This window comes from Lonchura striata, chromosome 3 (assembly GCF_050655825.1).
Source record: "Lonchura striata isolate lonStrDom1 chromosome 3, ASM5065582v1, whole genome shotgun sequence".
Taxonomy (NCBI): domain Eukaryota; kingdom Metazoa; phylum Chordata; class Aves; order Passeriformes; family Estrildidae; genus Lonchura; species Lonchura striata.
The window spans coordinates 76,744,849-76,768,157 of record NC_140705.1 but is presented as its reverse complement, the minus strand read 5'-3'; the positions used below and the strand labels follow the sequence as shown (position 1 = coordinate 76,768,157).

The 23,309-nt window shown below is 36.8% G+C and overlaps 1 protein-coding gene across 12 annotated transcripts in view; it reads right to left on the bottom strand.

Annotated features, from left to right (window-relative positions):
* PDE10A (phosphodiesterase 10A) overlaps positions 1-23,309 on the bottom strand; it is a 352,020-nt gene that overhangs the window by 36,501 nt on the left and 292,210 nt on the right. For all 12 annotated transcript variants that reach the window (XM_021544164.4, XM_085575511.1, XM_021544159.4 and 9 more), the window contains 5 exons: positions 22,261-22,381; positions 20,391-20,440; positions 7,667-7,807; positions 5,177-5,332; positions 2,444-2,494 (listed from right to left, as the gene is read on the bottom strand). In XM_021544164.4, the coding sequence (XP_021399839.3) occupies positions 2,444-2,494; positions 5,177-5,332; positions 7,667-7,807; positions 20,391-20,440; positions 22,261-22,381 (519 nt within the window). The remainder of the gene's footprint in view (positions 1-2,443; positions 2,495-5,176; positions 5,333-7,666; positions 7,808-20,390; positions 20,441-22,260; positions 22,382-23,309) is intronic.

The window sequence follows — 23,309 nt, the reverse complement described above, 5'->3', positions numbered from 1 at the left end:
AATAGCCAACAATTCTACTAGTGTACTTGCTGTCTGTGCCAGCTAACTCTGTCCAGAAGGGAATGACCATGAAAATGTGATCTCTACTTTGAATGCTGTGAAGTGGAATCTAGAATAGAGCAAAGCAGGCTCAAGCTTAATAACAGGAAAAAAACTTTATTAAACTACTACTACAAAAGAAAAGAGAAAACTAAAGAAGGGGGAAAAAAAACTACATAAAGATCCAAATGAAAACCTTGCAAAACATTCCTCCCCCCACCACCCAACTCTAACAAACCACAGTGAGACACAATCTGGACCCTAATCAGGTTTCCACCCTCCAAACAACCGATACTCAGTCCATCGAGGGAACAGAGTCTCTCCTGTGCCACAGACCCCCCAAGAAACACAGCTCCACATCCTGTGTTTCCATGTTACACATGGCACTGCCCAGAGAAAAGTTTGCCATGGTGACTTTTCTCCTTTCCATGCACAGTGCTCTCACCACAATGCATGGATGGTCAGACTGCCTTTAGGATTTTTCCTTTTAAGGATGCCCTGCCAAGAGGGGAGAAAACAACAGTTCCGTTTTTCATTGTTTGGGACCACAGTCCCCCCCATTTTCCCCTGGGGCTGAGGGCTCAAGAACAGAGATCTTCTTCTCTTCTCTTTCCTTTCCAGGGCAAGGGGGCGCCACCACAAACCCCCTAACCTTTTCTCTCTTCACTCCACTTCTGTCTCTTCCCAGCTGAAGCAGGTCTCTTGACTCACTGGCATCCTCCCAAAACACAGTCCCTCTTGAAGGAGAAGATTTGGTTCAGGTTGTGGCTAACACGGAAAAGTCTAGCTAAAAGCCACTCCTTGTCCCCCTCCCATCCAGAATTCCTCCTTCCAACATCCCATCCCAGGGTCCAAGGTGTCCCTCTTCCTCTCTTTCAAACCGAGGAGGGGAAAGGAAAATTCACAAAACTTTCATTTCTCAAGGAAGGGTTAAAAGTCCGAACTCTCAGGATGGCTCGATGCCCGGACATCCAGCAACTCCCACACAACTGGGCACGTTGGAGCTCCCCCCGCTCCTCCTTCCTCGCGGTGGAATTGCTGACAGGACAGGTCCACCGCCGTCTCTTTCTCTCTCCCCCTCAGGAGAGAAACCAGGGTGGGGGGGGGGAATGGAGACATCCCAGATTTCTTACACCCTTCCATTTGCAGGGGCCAGCCCAGTTCCAGTCTTTCCACCACCCTTGGGGCCTACCTTTCAGGCCATGGGGGCTTCCCCTCCCCCACCCAGCTCGTGGCTGGGCAGGGGAGAGGCTGCACTGCGCGCTGACTGGAACCAAAGAGAGCGAGTTCCCCTGGGAATTCTGCTTTCAACCCCTCTGTGTTCTCAGAGGCGTGTCTACTTTCAATTAGTCAATATCTAAATTGACCTCTTCCTTCCGGAAAAAATTCTCTTTCTGTGTCAAACCACGACACTTCTGCTTAGAAGAAGAGAAATAAAAATGGACAAGCTTTTTAACTTTCCCTATTATGTTTTGTTAGATGTGAAAGACTTCCCAATCAAGGAGAGAGTAATTCTTACATAAGTGAAGCTACAACTGCATGTAATTGCAATTCTACTAGTGTACAATAGCTAGCAATTCTACTAGTGTACTAGCTGTCTGTGCCAGCTAATTCTGTCCAGAAGGGAATGACCATCCCAAAGTCAGTGACTTCCAGCACAGAAGCAGAAAAGATTAGAGACTACAAAAGAAAAGCAGGAAGGTTTTTGCATGTCTTCTGACAAGTGTATGAAAGACAGCTTGAAAAAAGAATGTCATGAATTTCCTCCTGGGAGATGACAGAAGAATCTATTTTAGCATCTTCTCTGAGTTGACAGAATATGTTTAGTTTCAGTGTTACCATCTTCTGCTAGCTTAAGTAACAAAACCTATTAGCAAAGCTGCTAGGGTTTGCTAGAGCAGCTTGACACTGAAGCTCCATTAGGCACTCAGCTAGGGACAGCATGAAGCATCCTTAGTGGCAGTAGTTACAGGACCATGAAGCAGCTAGCAAGGATGGCTTAAAATAGGCTTTGCTAACAAAACTTTATAATTTTAAACCAAATACCAAAGCAGGAGGAAACAACCAGTTAGCCTAGCAGTTGCCTTTCACAAGAAAAAGAAAACTAAATAACTGTGCAAAGTTGTTATGATAAATCTGCTTTAATCATTATTTATCTACTTTGTTCAAATTTATTTCCTTTAGTACAAATACTGTTTGCCATTTGATCCATGATTGCAAGTGAGGAAAACTAGTTCAATGAACACCAAAAATGTTAGTATATTTTTCCAGGTTCAAGGAAGGGGCTTTAATCAATGCTTTAGCAATGACCTCCAGTTAAATCTGATCATAGTCCATGCTCCTAATAAACACATTCTGGAAGACAAGTAACACCATAAGAAAATGAAAAACCACTCACACTTACTTGTACTTGATGTATTGCTACTGAAGCCCATGCAAGATTTGCTGTTGCAACCTGCAACAAAAGAGAAGAAACTCTCTCTGAAGAAACCTTGAAAACTGCACATCAGTGACATGCCTCTTTTATCATCTACCTGCAAGTACATTGACTGAGCTGTTTTAGACAGGCAGGCAGTAACAATTTAAGGAAGGACAATTATTTTGCAAAAGTCTCAGTGTACTTGCAAGTGTTTCAATTTTAGAGCTTACCAATGGTTTTCAGAAGCAGAATTGAGCACCCATCAGCTCAAAAATATAACATCAAAACAAACATCTCATAAGCTGAGGGCTTTAAATTGTTGAAAGGCATCTGCCATAGAATTAAAATATGCCTTAACAGATTTCTGGGGCTGTATTTGTTGAGCAATAGCTACTTCCAGCTGTAAACAGGCACTGTTTCTCTCATTACTGTTTTGGTGGCAGAACTAGACTTGATCCCTCAGCTCAAGTGTTTGAAGTATGACAGTTTCCAGGCAACATTTTAAACAAATGTCATGTAAACTGCAGCTAACTATGATGTGCTACCATGCATAATCTCCTGTCCTTGAAGCACAGCAGCTTTACAGGAACACAGGGAATGGAAGCACAAGAGGTCAGCTTTTGCATGCCCTCCTAAGGTATTTTTTATTTTATAATTTTAAACAGAACACTTTGCACACATTTCATAAAAATTGCAAATGGCATCCAAAGGCTTTCAGAAACCTGAAAATGAAAATAATGCTTTAGAACACTTAGAAAGTGACCTTAAAATATTTTTAATTTACTAATAAAATACTTCTATTTAGCAGCCAGTCTTTTCCAAGTAGAACATTAATGAACTTTAGCTACGGCAGCTATTTCATATAACATTCATATTTTCATAAAACAATGCATGTCTGAGACTTATGTGAATTGTAGATTGATTAATGTAATAGGACAATTTAAAAAATTAAATACATTATGTGTAGGCTGCAGAATTAATGAAGCCTGGTTTTGTATGAATGCCTGTTCTTTGTTCTCTGAGCAAGGACAGTGGTCCCATCACACTAAATCCCTACCCTGACCTCTGTCTACTGGTGAAAAAATACAAGATGTGACAACAAGCTGAAATGGAATTGACTACCCAATTAATACACACATGTGGACATCAGATGAATGCTAGCGTACTTAGCTTACTGATAAACAAAATATACACTTGACAAATACTGCTGCTGTTTTCCTTCTTTGGGAGGACTAGTTTTAGTATGTCTTGCCTGAATCTCCTCTGTCCTTTTCACACAAATAATTCCTGTTCAGTACAATTAAACTGTACCATAGTGGATCTCGTATCACTGTTGAGACAACAGACCTGGCTAGAACTCACTCAATTTTTTCCTAACTGTGTGTTCAGGTTCCCTTCTCTGGGGGACAGCACAGAGAAAATTTCATCTTTACATCAGAGACATCTTAATGGGACATAACAGAGATCTTCACCTTGACATGAGAGCAAAGATGCACCTTAAATACCTTTAGTTCAGCAATAACCTTTACATCACCTGTTCTATTTTCAAATCCACTTATATTTGGCTAACAGCTTCTAACTTCAGATTGATAAATGGATATGTATGGACAACACAGCTACACAAACTTACATGAACAGAGTAATGCATGCAGAACAGGCATGGAAAGGGGAGGATGAGTATGAATGAGAATATCTGGATAGGGAAACATCAGAAGTCAAAAAAAGTAGAAGAAAGCTTTATGAGTGTCACTTAGACTGGCAGGTTATCCAGGTACCAGCACTTCTATACACAGTTTCTAAGGACATCTAAGTCAGGAGACAAAGGACAGTGATCCTGACAACTCACAGAGATGGGACAGGCTAGAGAGAGACAAAGGCTATCAGCTCCAAAAAGCTAAAGAAAATCCTGACCCAAAACCAGCACATGGTTTCAACTTGGAAAGAAGCCAGGAGACTATAAAGACTCAGCAGACAGCATCCCTTGTCCTGTTCCAAGGTATTCTGGAGGGAATACCTGGATACCTGGAACTGGAAATACTGCCTAGACAGACACATCTTGGTGCTGGAGAGCATGTGGCAGTAAAAACATGGATGCAAATATCAGAAACCTCTTTTGCTTCAAGTTTGATTTAAAGTAAAATCGCTTTCCCTTCCTGTGAGACCCAGCACTGAGACTTGATAAACTGTTGGTGTAACATTGCAACACTCTGTTTTGTGACAGAGCTCATTACTTGACTTCTCACCAAAGAGTAAACTAAAGAGTAAACTAAAATAAATTTTAAAATCTTACCATAATGTAAAATAAAGCTGTACTGGAAATTTAAGATTGAGACTCAGGATAACTGAGCATTTTCTTTTTTTATATAAAGTGATTTTGGGTTTTGATGTTTGATTTACACTTACATTTCATCTACCGGCCAAATGTTAACTTCTCTAACAACTCTGTATTCAGTTTATAATCAATAAAGAAACTTTCAATCTGTTTATCCTCAAGGTAAAACTCTTGATGTGTCCCTGTACTTGTATATTTTACTTCCTCTGACTGAAAATATAAATCACTACCTATTTCCTTTTTTTTTTGGTAGGAACAAAAATCAAGCATGAAAAAGATATAAACTCATGAGAAGAGTGACATAAGGAAGTTTGGAGTGGGGGGAGGGATGGGAATGAAGTCCTGACCATGGCGAGGAGCGGGGCACAGGTTGCACACGAGCTCACCTCTTGGTGACTGTGGTGGAAGGCTTCTTTGCCCCAGTGACGGTAAAGCTCCAGGATACCAATCAGGTCACCAATTGCTGTGACAATTGGCAAACACAGAACAGATTGGATACGGGTTCCCGACTCCAGTCCAGTACCTTTGGGAAATCGCTCATCCTAGAGAATACAAACATAATCTGATAAAATGTAAAATCTGATAAAACATTAACAGCAAAGACATACTGATGTTTTCCTCCCCTTCCTATCTGACCGAATCTACAGGAAAATCACAAAAGTCACTAAAACGCATCTTTCAGCATGACTTCTGCATGGTAGTAAGACATCTACTAAAAAATGTAATTTTGAAGTCTCAGCATTAATGTACATATGCAGATAACCTTATTGAGGTAAGGATGTCTCATAATACACTCAGCTTTATGTTTGTTTACATAATGCCTTTTGTCACAGGCAGAAAAAACAGCACTTTATTGCTAATGCCTGTCCAGATTAAATAAAAATCCAAACAAGCAACACTACTACTCCACCATCCTTCTCTCCAAAAAACCCCAAAGAATTTGTAATCCCAAAGTGGGCTGCTCAGATCTCAGTATTAAAGAGCAGACAACAGTGCTTGCAAGAAAACAAAAATTGAAACTTGAGGCTAAGGCTTTAGGTTATACAGTTATAATCTTCGACCTACACTTGAGGAGGAAAATGCATTCCAAAAAATTATGCATAAGAGTAAGAAATTATCTTTCTTTTCTTACACATCCTGAATAAACTGGTGCAAAAGACACAGAAACAAATGTTAAAATAATCCTACCAGCTGCTAGGTAAAACCCAAATACATAACTTTCAACCCTCAATAGAGAATGTTCAAGGCTTTAAAGCTTCACTTCCCCATGTAGGAAAACTCAAGCAGACCTAAAAAAGCACCTGGATGTTACAGTTAGTAAGGCAGTCACTGCCCAGTGCGAAGTGTGCAAGACCCACTTCCTTGCACATCAGTCCTTCAGGACTTGATTCGTACCAGATGTTCCCTGCAGGCTCTGCTTAGGCAAGACAGACACCCTTCCAAGACTGATCAAAATCTCTCACTTCTCAAAGAAAACAGCAAGTAATCTCTACCTTAATTACTAAGATGACAATCAATTTGAACAAATGACAGACAAAAGAGAGTGGGAAGCACTTTGAAACATGAGCCTTCTGCTTTCTCTTTTTAGTTCTGTCCTCCCACAAGAAAAGGGCTGGCAAGTCTACCCGCAAGCACTTCCCTTTCACTGTTGAGAAACTCCTAAAATCACATGAAGGCAAACCATCTCCAAAATGAATCTTGCTGTTTGGTCAATGAATGACAAATACTAAATCAACAAAAAAGTTAAAAACTCCTCCTCACTAACCCCACAATTTTAGTAAGAATCAAGAACATAGTAAAATGAAAACACAGAACTCTTGTATGTAAGGCTATCAGTATATTAATTGGAAATTAACAATAACAATTTAAACCCTTAATCTAACTGAAAAACATACCAGCACATAAAATCTTAATAGTCCAGAGTGTGTAGAAAGCACTGACTATTACTACAGGGAAAGCAGTTTCTGCCTTTTGGTTTTGTGGCTCTGTTTAAGTGCACTCACATTAGGCATCTGGTATTTGTTAATAGCCCAGGTTTGCCCAACTAAGGTCATATATATTTTTAAGAAATAATTTCAAAACTAGAGAGAGCAATGTCCAATTTTTTTTTTTTTCTTTTTTGGTCACAGTATCCAAAAATTGTTATTCTGCACAGAGTTTGAAAAGATGGGAAACACTGAAGAGAGAAGAGAATGTGAACTTCCTTGGTGTTCTCATAACCAACTAATCATAAAAGTGCTTCATAAAATTGCATAGATACAACTAGTTCATGAAGTGTTTTAAAAAAATTAAAAAGGACAGATATACAGAGTGCCAAGAATTATTAGAATACCACCTTAGGAATTTCCAAGCCCTGTTACAGAAAAAGGCTTGAATTTTGATATCAATTACATTAGTGCACTTTTCATGTAAATCTACTGATTCTATCAGTGTACTAGCTTTATATCAGAGTATGCAGAGATAAAAATCCTGCCTAATAACCAGAATTCTGACTGACATTCTTGTCAGTGTGAGCCCTGTATAAAAAATAAATCAAATTTTCAAATTTGACTGTATGAAAATCTTCTTGTTTGAGGTTAATATTTCAAGACCAAGAAGACAGGAGTTTTGACTGGGTGTTTTTTCCACATGACTGTGGTTCCATCACATCCTTTACCTGACAACGAAAAAACTGGTAAAATAACCCAAACCCAAAGTGAAAAAAAATCCAAGCCTTTAAAATTATTCCATCAGCTAATCCAAACTCAGATTTATTTTCCTGGTATCAGGACAGATGCAAATTCTATCCTTAAATGTTCATCTCAAACATTTCAGCATCAAAACATTCATTCTGAGAACATGCTGCAATATCTCATTAAAAAAAGAAAGCTTTTTACCCCCAGAATATCTTCTACTAACAAGGTTTTTCTGGATCTGGCTACATAAGCAGATACCGTAGTGCCATGTGCAATGGGCCCTGCAGGAATGAGTCGTGGGTGTCCTTCTTTAGCTCCTGGTGGTGTAAATACACACAGACTCTAGTTAGAAGGAAAAAAAAAAAAAGAAGAAAGAAAGAAAAAGAAAAGCAATTAGAAAGCATTATTACTTTTACAATTCCTGCGCAAACTATGTAAAATAAAGTAGATAATGTAGAAAAACACGGCTTTTGACAATGAAAAGCAGTTGAATAAACTCCTTGTAATTCTTCTGAAATCTTAGAAAATCCCACTTTAAAGTCATCCAGGTAACTTCTGGACAACTCCTGTGAGCACAGTGGATGACTTAAGTCAGTTATTCTTTAAATCAGGGTAGGATTGCATTTATTTTGAACACTTAATACACAGGATACAAGACTCACAAAAGAAAACATTGCCTTGTAAGAAAAGCATTATCTTAATTTTTTTATCTACAATGAATTCATTTATTTCAATATAAAATATTCAAAAAGTAGATATAATATTTAAATTTCTTGTTATATAGTACCAGAGATACATGACAATGCCACAGCACAACATATTACTAACATGCCTCTTAATAAAGGTCACAGGTTGTGCTGCTAATTAATTTTACTCTCAGAATTTCCTTTCATTAAGGCTGCAGTCAGAAAGGAGCTGTTTTCTAGCATGGATTATTACAGGTAAAATTTGCATACAAAAATTCAGCATCTACTATCAGCTGTAGAAAATGAAGTGATGATACGAGGTGCATCCTCTCATAATTTTCCCGTCTTTACAAATATGCATGGTATGTTATAAAGCATTAGTACCAAATAATTCAAAAAAAACCCCACAGTGAAAAGTTCAGAAACTAAAGAGATCCAATATAATGCACCATATGAAGGCACTCCTGAAGTGATGAAGAGAGCTGCAATGGATTACCAGTATTTTGGAAGGAGAAATTTGTGCTTTATGCTGAGGGGAAAAAAATCGTCAATTAAAAAATTCATAGCCAAAAAAATGCTGAAGTCTATCCAAGAAGAATCAGAAGTCCAACAATTACGGTATTTAGTAAGCTCAAAAGAAAAACACTCAAGATTCTGACAAAATCAGTAAGCAAGTACTTTATTCTTAAGCAGAAATTCAGCAGGACAAGAAAGTGAGTTTTTCATACAGAAATCAATTTGCTAATGTGTGGTATGGATTAAAATTAAAATATCTTAAAAATAATAAGAAAATAGAGTTGCCTCAAACTAATTTAGCACTGACAAGTGATTTTTTTCAATTGGAAAAAATATTTAGTCCTGCTAAATATTCAGACTATTTACTCTATTTTAATGTCTTGCATTTTACTGTACAGTACTTTACAGTACAAGCACATGAAATCATGAAATTTTCTGTTTATTCTTATCCTAAACCTGAACCTTATTCTTCAAACCCATCTATGCTCACAGCATCTTTGAAGTGTGGCCTCTAGAGGCAAAATACACTTGAAAAGTCAGAATGTGTATTTTCCATATGAATTACAAGAATGTAATTTAAAAAAAATAAAGAAACATCCAAACATCAAAAACCATCAAATCAATACATTTACTCTGTCAGAACAAGCCTACTCAATCTACCAGAATAAAAAGCTCCATTTATTCTTACTTGTTTATAATCTAATAAAGATACATATAATTTTAAAATGAAAACTTAGTTTCACAGCTGCTTGCCTTCATAAGCTTCAGTTCATGTTTTTACATGCATTTAAATAGAATGAAAAAGAACATTTTATATAACAAAGCCAAGAAAAGCACACCATGATCTAAAAAAAAAATAAAAGAACATTATTCTAATAAAATTGAAGAAATCACAGGTCTTTATTTATGTAAATCAGTGTTCTGGTATAAAGTATTTTTCAAATAATAAAAAAGGTAGTAAAGTATAAAGAGTATAGAAATGCTGAAATACATATATTTATAGAAGTCTTATCTGCTATACCATATGCTTAAGAGTTACTATTTAAAAAGTACTCTTATAATAGGAACAGTAACAGTGAAAAGGTGGTTTCTGTTGCAGAGTACTGTAAAATGTAGAGATGCAACACAATGTTAAAAGCCTGCTTGATATAGTCCAAGTAGTGGAATGAGTCAAAATCAACCAGATATCAGAGATCAAAGTCAATTTTGCTGAAAATGCCAAAGAATAACTCTTATTCACACCATTCTTCTTACATGATACATTTGATTATTTTTGCCAAGGTAGCAATGCAGCACAATTAGCAAAGTAACCATGCTATTTAATTTATGTGTATAAAATGTGCTTTTGCACACTCATCTCCTGAGTCATGCCCAGCACTAAACATAATACAATGAACAAATCTTTCTCTTCTCAGAAAGAGCTTCTCAAAACAAGAAAAAAAGGGAAGAAAACCAAACAGCCACTTGCACCAGAAAACAAAGAACTCACTTCTCCCACACTAACATCTTTTTCTTAGAAAACACCTTCATTAAATCTTCAGCAGCCAAAAACCTGTGTTGACATATTGAAGCAGCACGGTCTTTCCTGTGTCCTTGTGTATCATTTTGCCTGGTAAACCCCTCAGTTGTTAACACAATGAAGTACTGCTGGAAAAAGTTTTTCCCTATGCTGGAAAAAGTTTTTGAACATTATTTTACTTACAGCTTCTGCAAAAAAGAGTTTTGCAGAAGCAATTCCATTCTATGGAAAGTTGCAAACTAAGGGTCAGTGATCGAAAAACTCTTCAACTACCCAGTAGGTTCCAAATTTGCCACTATTCCTTCTGACTGCAGAGGTAGAAATGACTGTGCAGAACAACTGATAATCTTATCCTAACCATGCAAGACTATTAAAAAGAAAGGCAATTTTTCTCATAACCATATATGAGCTGAAATTAATCCATAAGCTTCTACCATTCCACGCTGACTTTATACATACACCTAATAAATTGCTATGAGTGTTTGTACATTCCATATTTGATGAATTTAAATCTGAATGAGCTTAAATGTTTATTGCCAATTAATTATGTAGCAATGTCTTGAGTAGAAGCCATCAATGGCAAGGTCAGCCAAACAAAACAAAGTAAACTGCTCTACTCTACTATGGCGTGTTACTGAAATAATCTCTGAGGCACCCCCCAGACACAGATTTATGGGAATCTCTAAAATTAATACTGTCAAAATCCAGCAGGTTTTCACATCACCTATGCAGCTCACTTTTTATTTTTGCTTAAGAAAATATTTATGAAACGAAATGTACTGCAGTAATGATAAAATTTGGGGCTCACCTACTTTCTTCTGACAATGACTCCAGCATTCTTTTAATTTGCAAATGTACATTCCAATAATGTTTCACTAGCTCAAAAGGTAACTAGAAGTGTGTCTATACAGACATCAGATATATTGCATACAGCTTCACAAGTAAGTGAAGAAATTGATAGATTGGCCCTTGCGAATTAACTTGCATTTTCTCAGTTTGTCTGAATATTTTACTTCAATAAAGACAGTTTGTATTTCTGGTAATGATAATAAACAATGATTAATAATCAAAATAAGAAATCGGTGGATCTTCATCCACAAGTTAACCAATATATAGTCAATAAAAAAGGAAATATAAGAATGTTAAGACCCCTGATTTCCCAAATACTATACTGATAGCTCACCATGCAGTAAAAGGAGACAGCAGGGTGCTTGTGCACTACTCACAGACTGCTTTGCTGCTATTATCACTTGCAGTGAGCCTCTAAGTCAGTATCAGAAAGGGATAAATACAAATAGCTCTTTATTGATAATGCAATGTCACAGTGTCTCTCCAGGCAAAAGTAATAAAAGATAACTAGTGTAGAAAGAGCATTAGGTATCTCTACTGTTGATAGAGAGAGAAGGCAACCAAAATGGGAGATTCAGTCTGAAAAACTGGATCTGAAAAACTACCAAAAGGACAAACATTGTCTTGGAGAGAGAATCCTTTGGAAGCTTCCAGGTTCAGGCATTCTGGCACCTGGCAGTCCACAGGACTCTGTAACTCCCAATTTTGATCTGTTTACCTCCTTCCAGACAGACAGAATCTCCTTTTCTTCATCAGTCTCAACTACCCTCTTAACAATATTCTTCCAGTAAGTTCACGGTGATGGACTTCTTTCTTTAAATGTAGTAGGCAGGAGAACACTAAACTTTGACATCAAGAACTTCTTGCAACTTGTTGAAACCCTAGACCACATGAGGTGCTTTCTTTCCTTCCATCTGTGACAGGACATATTGCACTGGCTGGGCCTAAAATCTTCAAAATTACTCCTCCCTTCCTAGTTTAATCACTTAATTCACTTTTTTAAAGTCCACAGCCCAAAAAACTCCTATTAATTTTGATGGATGTAACAATATGGTTTGGAATCCACTAATGACCTATCATGAACATGGAGATCAAGAGGTTCTAAAAAAAACAAACTGAAGCAAAATGGAAAGTCCAAAAGAAATTATGACCTTAACAAGTGTTTAAACTCTGGTGAACACAGACGACTGTTGCAAAATTCATTGTTTCATCTTGGTGGTGTTAGGCTATATAGCTGAACTCAATGATCACAGAGTTTTTTCCAACTTATAGGATTCTATGATTCTATTCTATGACCCATGTTTCTTAGGCACTCTAGGTATAGGCAACATATTGTTGTGCCTAATATCTTTTAAAAATACTAATGTATTAACAAGCCTGCCAGTCTACAGGAATGAAGAATGCTGCACTGTAACTGTTTCTTGAGAGATATAAAGATGACAACATCCTCAATTCACAGATAAACCCACCACCTTGGCTTTCAGACACATACCAAGATGAGTTTATGCTCAAAAAGCCATAATACCATGGTTTTTGGTGCTCTTTCCTTGGTACTATGCACTCAGTCTGGTAAAATTATTTATTTCTCTTGAATCTCTTACTGTGGCTGAAAAGACCTTCTTTGCTCCTCATTTCTAACAGGTAAGAGCATGCACATGAAGAATCACTCATGTTCATCTTGTCATGCTAGTGTAACTTGGCCTCATTTTTAGTTTTTCCAGTGAAAATCTAATACTTGACAGAGACAGCAGATTAAAATCCCAGTAAAAGAAAACAGGAGTAGTAGCAGCAAGTCTCATAACACAATAGTATCTGCAACTCTTGACAGATATTGTTACAGCACCAAGAAAGTACCTACAGTTTTCAGTGATTTCAATCTTTGGCTCTTCTAATGAAGATGACAATCACAGGTATAACTGATGCTATTTTTCTAGTCACTGTTGGTATGTAGTTTGTTGGAATACAGCACAATACCAAATCCTATCTCACAAAAACTAGAAACCATTCAACTAGCTACATAAAGTTTGTCAGGATTGGAATTAAACTGCAAACTTCATCATCATCATCTTCATGATCATTATAATTTCACAAACTGCTATTTCTTCTTTTCATAGAACTACTTATAATGAAGCCAATGACAATCATATACCAATTTTTCTAAAATTTCCTTGCAGAAAAACAGTCTGGGTAAGAAACAGGTTTAATGATTAAAATGAAGGATAAGTACACATGTGACAAGCATTCTGCTAACAAACTATTTTGCTGGTACAGGTGACTGATCTTGATCTAGTTTCTTCCACAGCACAATCCACTGATAAAACTGGTCCTAAAAATGCTTCACAGAAAATCAATTAATATTCAACTGACATTAAATGAAAGCCTTCATACTAAAGCCCTGCTATGTGATCTGATGCTTGGGGGAAAGAAAAAATTAAAAGAGAAAAAGGAAATTGATCAAGCTGATATTAAGTGAGTTTAATGGCCTCTGGTGCTCACATCTGTTTCTATTCAGTAACAGCAATAGATTTTTATTCTTGGTAAAGGACAACTTAAATATAAGACCACACAACCGAATGATAAAATTATCTGCAGATATTTACAAAGGCTGTGCCCTAAGGCCTGGATTTTTAGTAAGAATAAAATTCATCATAATAGGCAAAGATGACCAAGAAAAACAAACTAACATAATTAATTTGGAAATTAGTCATAGCCAAACCCCTTGCATTTGTTATGTGGCTTAGTTGAAGCAGTAGCCCAACACTACCATGCTAAAATCTTAAAGAGTTCTAGGCAATTATGCCCTGGGTTTAAACACAAGTGCAGCAGACTGTATGAGGCACACAGGGTTAAAAGAAGAAAAAAACCACCAGCAACTACCACCATTGTTTATTAAAAAAATGTTTCCTTTGCAACACCTCACAGTGTACTAGAGGAGATTTGCGATTTTAAGCCACATAGTATGCACAAATGTTGGATACTTGTGAAATCAAGATGGTGCACTTACTGTAGAACTACTAGCAGTTGAGTTTGGTATTTTTGTTGTTGTTGTTGTTTTGGTTTGGGTTTGTTTTTTGTTGGTTTTGGTTTGGTTGGTTTTTTTTTTTTGGCAGGGGGGTTATGTGTTCACCCTTCTGAATAGTATCAATTTTTAACTGAACTTAACTCCTGGAAATTTTCCAGTTGATTTACGCAAGAAAAACACCACAAGAGTTATAGCAGTTCATTGACACAGAAAACCAAATTGACATGCCTCCCTGCCATCCCTTCCATTTTAAGGCATGGTCAGCTAAGCAGTTTTCTGAAAGACATTTGGCTGAGAGGTCCAAACACTCCTCTAGGGATGAGGATCCCTGAACTTGCACAAGCAACAGACTGCCATGCTTTGTTACAGCCGTAACCAAGGAAGTTTCCCAATGACAATTCAAGCACACTGCTTCTTGCCCTACACACCATTGGAGATGATTCCTTTCCTCTCTGCCTTATCTAGGCATACTTTCACCCCTCAACTTCCTTTTCTTAGACTAAGCAAAAGCACTTTTGTTTCCTGATCATTCTCTCTGCTCTCTCCTGAACTCACTTCAGCTCCTCCAATTCTATTTTTTTCTTAACGTGCTGTGTTTAAATAATGTTTTATTCCATCTGGGGCTTCAGCAACAGAGAGAGGAAAAGGGAAAATACTTTACACTACGGCTAGAGTTCTGTTTGTGTAACTTTTCTCAGCTGATTCATTGTCTGCCTTCTGATCATGTTCCAAAGGCCATTTTGAAATCTAATCCAATCCTACAAACATATCTGCAGTCCTATATTCTTTCTTTATCTGCACATTAGTGAATATATCACACAAAATCAGATACCTGGATAAATCTTTGCAGATTTATGCAAAACAATCTCCTATTCTGATAGTAAAACATAAACTACTGTACTCTGTCTAGTTTTCTAGCAATTTCTGCATTCTATCTATAGTACATATTGATGCATGCACAGGCTGGGGAATGAGATGCTGGAGGGCAGTGCTGAAGAAAAGAACCTGAGAGTCCTGGTGGATGGCAAGTTGAACAAGAGCCAGCACTGCCCTGGCAGCCAGGAGGGCCAACCCTGGCCTGGGGGGCATCAGGCACAGCATCGCCAGCCGGGCAAGGGAGGGGATTGTCCTGCTCTGCTCTGAGCTGGGGCAGCCTCACCTCGAGTGCTGGGGGCTCTTTTTGGTGACACAGTGCAAAAGAGATCTAAATCTCCAAGTGGGGTTCCAAAGGAAAGGCACAAGGATGATGAAGGGCCTTGAGGAGAAGCCGTGTGAGGAGCAGCTGAGGTCACTTGGTCTGCTCAGCCTGGAGAGACTGAGGGGAGACCTCCCTGCAGCTGCAGCTTCCTCATGGGGGGAAGGGGTGGGGCAGGCGCTGATCTCTGCTCTGTGACAGCACCCAAGGGCATGGCCTGAAGTTGTGTCAGGGGAGGTTGAGGTTGGATATTAGAAAAAGATGCTTTTATCCAGAGGATCACTGGGCACTAGAACTGCTCCTCAGGGCAATGATCACAGCACCAGCCTGACAAGAGTTCAAGAAGTGTTTGGACAATGCTCTCACACACAGAGTAATTCTTGGGTGTCCTATGCAGGCCAAGAACTGGATTTCAATTATCCTCATGGGTCTCTTCAAACTCAGGATATTCTGTGATACTATATTAATTGTGAACACATTCCACAAGTCCCCAAAATACATTTTGACAGTTATTTCTTTCAGTTTGATAATTTATTGACTCAAATTTAAACTCAAACACTGTAACTAAACAAGAGCTTTAGCTCTCCATTGAGTATCACTATTCACTGGTAAATAAGAAAGCAACAGATTTCTTCCACTTTACATATAAAAGAACCCCATGGTCTTAGAATTGATTCAAGGATAAAGAACAAAGTTTCCTGAATTGACTTGCAATAATTTCACCTGGAAACATGTTAAAAGACTCAAATTTTAGAGAAGATGCCTATGCATTCAAAAACTGGAGACAGCAAACAGTACATGTTTTTCACTGGGCTCTTAATAATGCAAATCACCCACCTCATAAACTCACTAGATGGCACTGCACACACATCAAGCGGCAACAAGTTTTGCATGACCAGAAATTCAAGAATGGCTTAATAAAATACACCCTGAAGCACAGAGTATGTGCACATATTTGTGGCCTCACATAATTATTTCTTACAATAAAGCTATTGGAAACTTCTGTCTGAAGCAAAGATAATCTGTTTGTCAACACAATTTGCAGTTTCAGGAACTAAGTAACACAAGACCAAGTAAAAGCTGCTTTAAGTGTATGACTGTTAAATATGAAGTCATACATCTCTACGTGGGAATCATGGTGTAATCATGAGGCAAATTACTCATACAAGTAAGGACTATAAAGAAGAACTATCTGAAAACTTGATTAATGTAGTAATACATTAGGAACTCTGTAATTGGGATAAGAATTTTAGAAACAGTGCCTTGTAAAGATGTCAGCTTATGGACTTAAATGCCTAGCTAGCATGATACTTGAGCAATTGATTTACACACAAAGTATCCAATAGGAAAATTTCAGTAAATCCTTTAAGCCATGTTTGAAGATGATACTTAATTAAGGTCATAACAGGAGAATTATTAACTGTACATTCATCCCCATAAGAAAGAAAAAAGAAAATTGAAATAAAGTCAAGTCCTTTGCTGGAGAGTTGTGAAACTTTCTTGTTTGATTTGGAAGCACTTCTGTTCTCCAGTATATAGTACTTGTAAAATGGCTGCTATGTACCTTAAGTAATACCAGCTTTATTTGCATAATTACACTAACCCATGGACAAAGATAATCCCCTAGATATGAAGAAAGTTCAAAAACCAGAGGCAGTATGAGCACAGGTCTGTTCAGATTATGGCCCTGATGAGGAAACGCGACTGTTTTTAGCACAAGTACTTTGCAATTAATTCTAGCATATGTGTAGCACTGGCAGAACCAGATTCTGAAACGCTGGGCAACTTCATGGGGAAGGAAGGAGCTGGGAATGCAAGGGGTGCTTACCTGCTAGAGGGCAATAGTTTGAAAAGCAGAATCACTATCAGAACACTCTCAGTTTAGGACTGCACTGAGTGGTAGAGCTTCAAGCAATTTGAACACCCAGAAAGATGCTAAAATAACTGAACTACCCACACTGGAACCATTTTGGCACCAAAGCTGAGTAATACTTGCATAAAGAAATGCACTGGAATCTGCAATTGATGTGGCATCTTCTATTTCAAGCCAATTTTCTCAAGTAAATATCCTGAAGGCATTCAACCTGAACTGTCAGCCAGAAGTTACTTAGTCCTCATGCTGTTTTCCAACTCTAATATGGTATGTAAACTTCAATAGAGAGAAAGAAAATGAAACTGAAAAGAAACTTTTTATATGGACAGATATTTTTACAAACTTTTGTGCCATTAAACTCTAAAGGATTTTTTTCCAAAGCATTGTCTTCCTTTAAAGGCAAATGTATCATCTATGTTTTGCAAAAAGAAAGGGACTGGCTAATCTAGAGCTTTTTCTCAACTAGATTAATTTTTTTTTCAGTTCTAATGTAATTGTCATGTAAGGAAAAGTCTGTTTATATGAAATATAGCACCAAAGAATTATTTACTATGCACTCTTAATAATCCATGAAAAAAGTAATTTGCAATGATATGTCAATTTCCTCAACATTAAGAAATAATAGCACAAAGTATGTAGTAATCATTTACTGGTTTTCATTTTGCAAAAATTAAGCATTTTTGCAAAATGAAAATAATCTTATATCCTAATTAGAAACTCACTATTTCATCCAGGCTAAAGGTAGTTAAGGATATCTCATATTGCAAAAATATTTCTTTGATGAGATTAACACACCAAAATTCTCAAATTTGGATTAATTTAAACAAACAAAAGTATACCTATACACATTTAAAGCAGGAACTGAAATGAAGTAGAGTTAGTGCTTGTGCTTCAAGTTTGGTCATAAGTTCCCTTACAGAGTATAGTCAGAACACTCATCACTAAATATTAGAAAACCAACTGAAAGTAGCTATCTACTTGTTCATAGGATTCCTCCATTCTTACACACTCCCATCCCAAAACTTGATTCTCAAAAAGATGTACATGCACACGCATACACTCCTAGATGGATAACAAGCAGATATTTTCTAAGCTAAGAACAAAAAGCCCAATGCTAAATTGGGGGGGCTGTGTTAGGGGGGTGGTGGGGGGAGGGGAAGGATTTTGCTAAATTTGCAAAATTCAAGTCAGATATCTAGCACCAAAATATTAAGCCACCAAAAAGCAGAGACTATTATTCAGCAGATGGCCATAGATATTCAGCAAATACTTTGTCCAGGCTAATCAAAGGGTTTAATTATTATTTTTTAGTTTCAGCTTAAAGAATTAGCTCATTCCTGCTTTTGCTATGCAGAATATTTTTGTTCCCATTTTAAAAAGGCATTTAATAAAAATAAATAAAACCTCATTGCCAGTGCTTGCTGGGCAATGGCTAATCTCACTTGGATACATCCTTTAATTAAATATTCAAGAGGCAAGGGCTATCCAAATTAATTTACAATGACAATTTATTATAAGAAGTAGGCGAATACATTACCATTTAGTTACAAGACTACAAACATGAGTTTGGCTCAAAGCCCACTAAAGTGAATGGAAAATCTCACACAAACTTCAAAGGACTTGGGATCAGTCCCTATAAAAACTACATGAAGAACTTTCCATTTTGGGTGATGCAGCTACATAGCAGTGGTTAATAAAGTCAATGTGTGTTTTTAGTGGTTGGAGATTTTTTTTCAGGAAAGAGTTGTACAGGAATACTGGGAAGCAAATAGATTAATCTGCCTAATATGATATTAAAAAAAATAAAATAAAATAATAAAAAAAAGCAGAAGGTCATATAGTATCCAGGCCCCCAGGGTATCAGAAGGCTGTCAGTAATCCCATATTATGCCACAGTAATCTAATAGGAAAAGTCTTCTTTTTGAAGAATTCTCTTTGTCTCAAGCAGTAAAGTTAATTTTGATATAATCTTTTACAAAGCATTTAGAGATGAGCATGCTCAGCTGGCAGGCAGTCACTGCCACCAAAGCTGGCCAGCGCTGTGCATTTGGGATGTTTGGGATGGAGGCTGAACTTCCTGCAGGTCCCTGCCTCTGACAGCAGGAGGGAGATTTTCAGTGACTGTTTGTATCACCCCCTACCCATTAATGCAGCCACCTACCTAGTAATGAGAACAAAATATGGCATTCACAAATGACAAATATGTTTCTTAAATTATACCTCTTGGTGAAAGAGTTATTTAAAAATATATGCTATTTATATGCTTAACAGAAGTCATTGAGAGAAAAAAGAATTTTCAAATAATAAAGTGGGCTATCCCTATTATATGAAACAGTCATATCACAAAAAATGCAAAACCTCATTTCCATTTCTTATAGGAAATTTCTGTATGGGCCTTCTTCCACATAAAAGGTGGAAGATGTACTTACAGGTTTGTACATCTTCAATTCTGTTTCCACTACATCAGAAATGTAATATTTACTGCTTCTTCTGAATTCAAATACTATTTCTGAATCCAAATATTGCACAAAGAGCAAAGGAAATTGGCTAATGGACTATACAAGAATAAGCTTTTAAAACTGGCAGTGTAAAGTAAGGAAAAAAAAAAAAAAGAGAAAAAATATTTTCCTCTCTAGTCACTGCTTGTTTCTTGAACTACTGAAAGACAAAATTTCTGAAAAATTCTGATTTTTAAGTTGAGGGAACTGACTGAATTGCTAAACTGCATTTCCTTCTGATAGCCATTCAAAATAACTATGAAGTCTTCTACTGTGCTAACTGCACAAATTAAACTGGATAGAAAAAGATGCAAGGTATTCTAACATTCAAATACCAACAGAACAAATATTGGATTCACTGTTGTTTGAATTAGTACATCAGAAACTAAATGAATTAATAAATTTAAAATGTATCATTTATTTTATGACAACCAGAATTTACATTATTTCACTATCAAGTTGCAGCTGACAATTAACATTTTAAAAAAATCAGGGAAATAACTAGATGCAAAGAAAAGGCTATGCAGACATTAAATCCATGTTAAGCTTTTTATTTCTTAAAGACAATTAATAATAGGGTTAAATCACAAGTTAAGCTTCCAGAGTCAGAGAAACAATAGCATTACTGCAAAATCTTAAAAAAAAAACTAAACTGAAAAGACCAAGGACCTAAATGCAGAGAATATTCTTTTCATTACCACCATTATTATATTAGAAAACATACTTGTGAATGTACAAAAAGCAGCATTTTAATCCAGTATACTTACATTATTGCATTCTCCCAGGAAATATAGTGCAAATCCATCAGCTTTTGTAGCTGCCAAAGGAATAACAAAAGAAATAATTGTTCTCACAGAGATAAATCAAACTTCTACAACATCATGGAGGTGAAACCACAGATTCAATTCCACTTAGGACAAACATCTACCATTCAAAAGTTTAAGGTTTTCTGCTATGTCCCCTAACACTTTGGAGAGGTTATAAAGGTAGAGGTACCACAGAGTTCTTGCTTTGTTCATTGCCATTGACAGCATTTTAAAAGATAATTAGAAACAACTTCTTTATACCTCTATACTCCAAGGCCTAATGTCTGTAAAAGCAAATTAATTCATACAATAAAAGTAACATTGAAAAGTGTATTTACAATATAATGTCAGACACCACTACAATTTCTAAGAGTAAAATAAATGCTAATTGTAAATATTAAGCTATATTTGTTCTTGCCTTAAGAGAAAAAAATCATGGGAAAATGAGGAGTTACAAATACTCCTATAAAAATGTGTTTTAAAACAGCTTATATTTTCTACATCTAGCCCATATTAAAAATAGTGACACTCACCAGAAAATTTATAACTTTATAGATTTCTGCCAGATTCAGAGTGTGGCATGAAACAGGGTAAAGTCAAGTTCCTTAAACTCTCAAAAGCTTAGAGTCAATCAACTTTCATAACTCATAACTTATCCTCAAAATCAGAACCAAAGCAGAAAATGTTTTTCACCCTGCTTTAAGCAACAGGCTTGGATCATGTGTCTTTCCACAAGTTAATAAACATTCTAAAAATAGATTAAAAAGGCATATCTGGTATTTACTGTTTTATGAATCAACTCAAAAATAACTTTAGTACATTTCAGGGGAAAAAAAATTACTTGTGTGCAATCAAATCAAATGGCTTTCTTAATTTCTTTAAGAAAAGGAAAAAAGTTCAACTGTGTAGTTACTTTTTTGTTGTCAACTGTGCAGCACTATTAAGAGTTGAGGGCACAGTAATTTGCATTCAGATTTTAAATCCTTCAGCTGTAGTACCTAAGTATATTGACTTACAAGGCAAATGAGGACTGTAAAGGAAATAATATATTAAAAACCCTCCTGTCTGCTATACAAAAGAAAATGTAATACATAAGCTCTCTGTATAGTCAAGTCTCACTTGCTGTTTATTAACAAATTTGATTTGCAGTGAGTTGGACATCAATATCCAAATAGCACAGCACCCTAAGCAAAATCAGCAGAGAAAAGGTTCTTTCAAAACATCATATATATAAACCAGAACTATTACTCAACATTACAAAATTATGAAGTAGCTGGGATAGTAAAACCTTTCTAAAGAGCTGACTGAAATCTACTGTGACACTTCCTATTGAAGTCTGAGTACATCCACTCTGGCTAAAAAGAAACCAAATTACACTTATATTGTTATAAAAAGGTACTTGCATCAGATAGAAAAAAATATTTAAACAACAGAGTTTGAAATCACACAAAAGTCATGCCTTCTTCCAGTGACATTTCAATTGTTTCAAAAGGAGTATAAGTATGCAGTGATATTACTGATACATTTTTTTTTTACTTTCTCTATTGAAATTGTAACACCATCATAATCAGAATAGTTGACTCTTTAGTTCATTTAACATGAGACTTTAATATCACAATTGGATATGCAACTCTCTCCAAAGATGAAATTCACTTAAGTGCAGCTAGGGACTCACTGAGGGACAGAAGGTGAAGTAAGTTCACACTGAGAGAACATCCAATGAGAACACTGTTATCCCTAAGTACCTGGCTTTATTAATTAAGCCACGTAAGAAATGTGCTGTGCAGTGATGCTGAATAACAGCTCAGAGACATCTGATTCTCCTTCTTACCTATTTTAATGATGCTGCTCAGTTCATACAGAAGCAGTTGGTTATCTCCTCCTGTATCCAGGCGCTGCTCTATGTAGCTGTTTAATTCGTACACTACGCCCTGCATATTCGTATCCTGGTACTATGGAAGCAAAGATGAGAAGAACATTTTAGAATAACCGAGATTAATTTTGCAGGTTTGAAACATACAAATTCATTAAAAATAATATGTTAAGATTTCAGTACTGAGCCAAGTAGAGCTGTCCTAATCCAGCTGCCTGAAGAGCAAGGTCACTGCTACGCAAGACACACAACACTCCACCCTCTGTTCATTAGATATTTGTTCAAAGCACACTGAGAACATCACTGAACAATTAAAAATCACCTAAACTGAGCCAGGGTCATGGAAAATTATCAAGTAAGTAGACTGTCACCGTTGAGTCAGAGATGACATGGACTCCACAAGCAATCAGAAGGCTAATTCGCTTTATTAGGAAACCCGTTCCTTTTTATACTCTATAGAGGTATAGAGTCTAAGTGGTCCTTTAATCAAAACACTGTCACCATTGGTTAATTAAGAAACCATCCATCTGTAAACAACCTTATGGGCAAAACAGCTTATCACAAAACACCTGCAGATTGTTTACAATTCTTTCTCTCCAGCTCCCTCAGACCAACTCCTGGGAAAGCTTATCTAGCTTTCTCCCTCTCTCTGACCAGACTGTTACATCCACGGTAGACTTCAGCTCCTTCCTTTTAAGGATTTTCCTAGTTCACCAGGAAAGGAAGCAAGCAACTGCCTTAGCTAGCATCTTCCACCTCAGATTCATGTGCCAAATGACAGAACTGTGCCAAACACCAGAGCTTTCAGGTGGTCATAGCTCAGGAAGCTCAGCTTTTCAAATACAAAAGCAATTAATATCAACCAAGTGAAGGACAAAAATCACAAGGCAAAATCATGCCAGCCACTGTGGCTTCATAGGCTTTTGTTTCAACTGATAATGGCAGACAAAAATCAAATCTGTTGGCAGATTACAAATCAGTTAGGGTATTTTGATGGGAGCCATGGG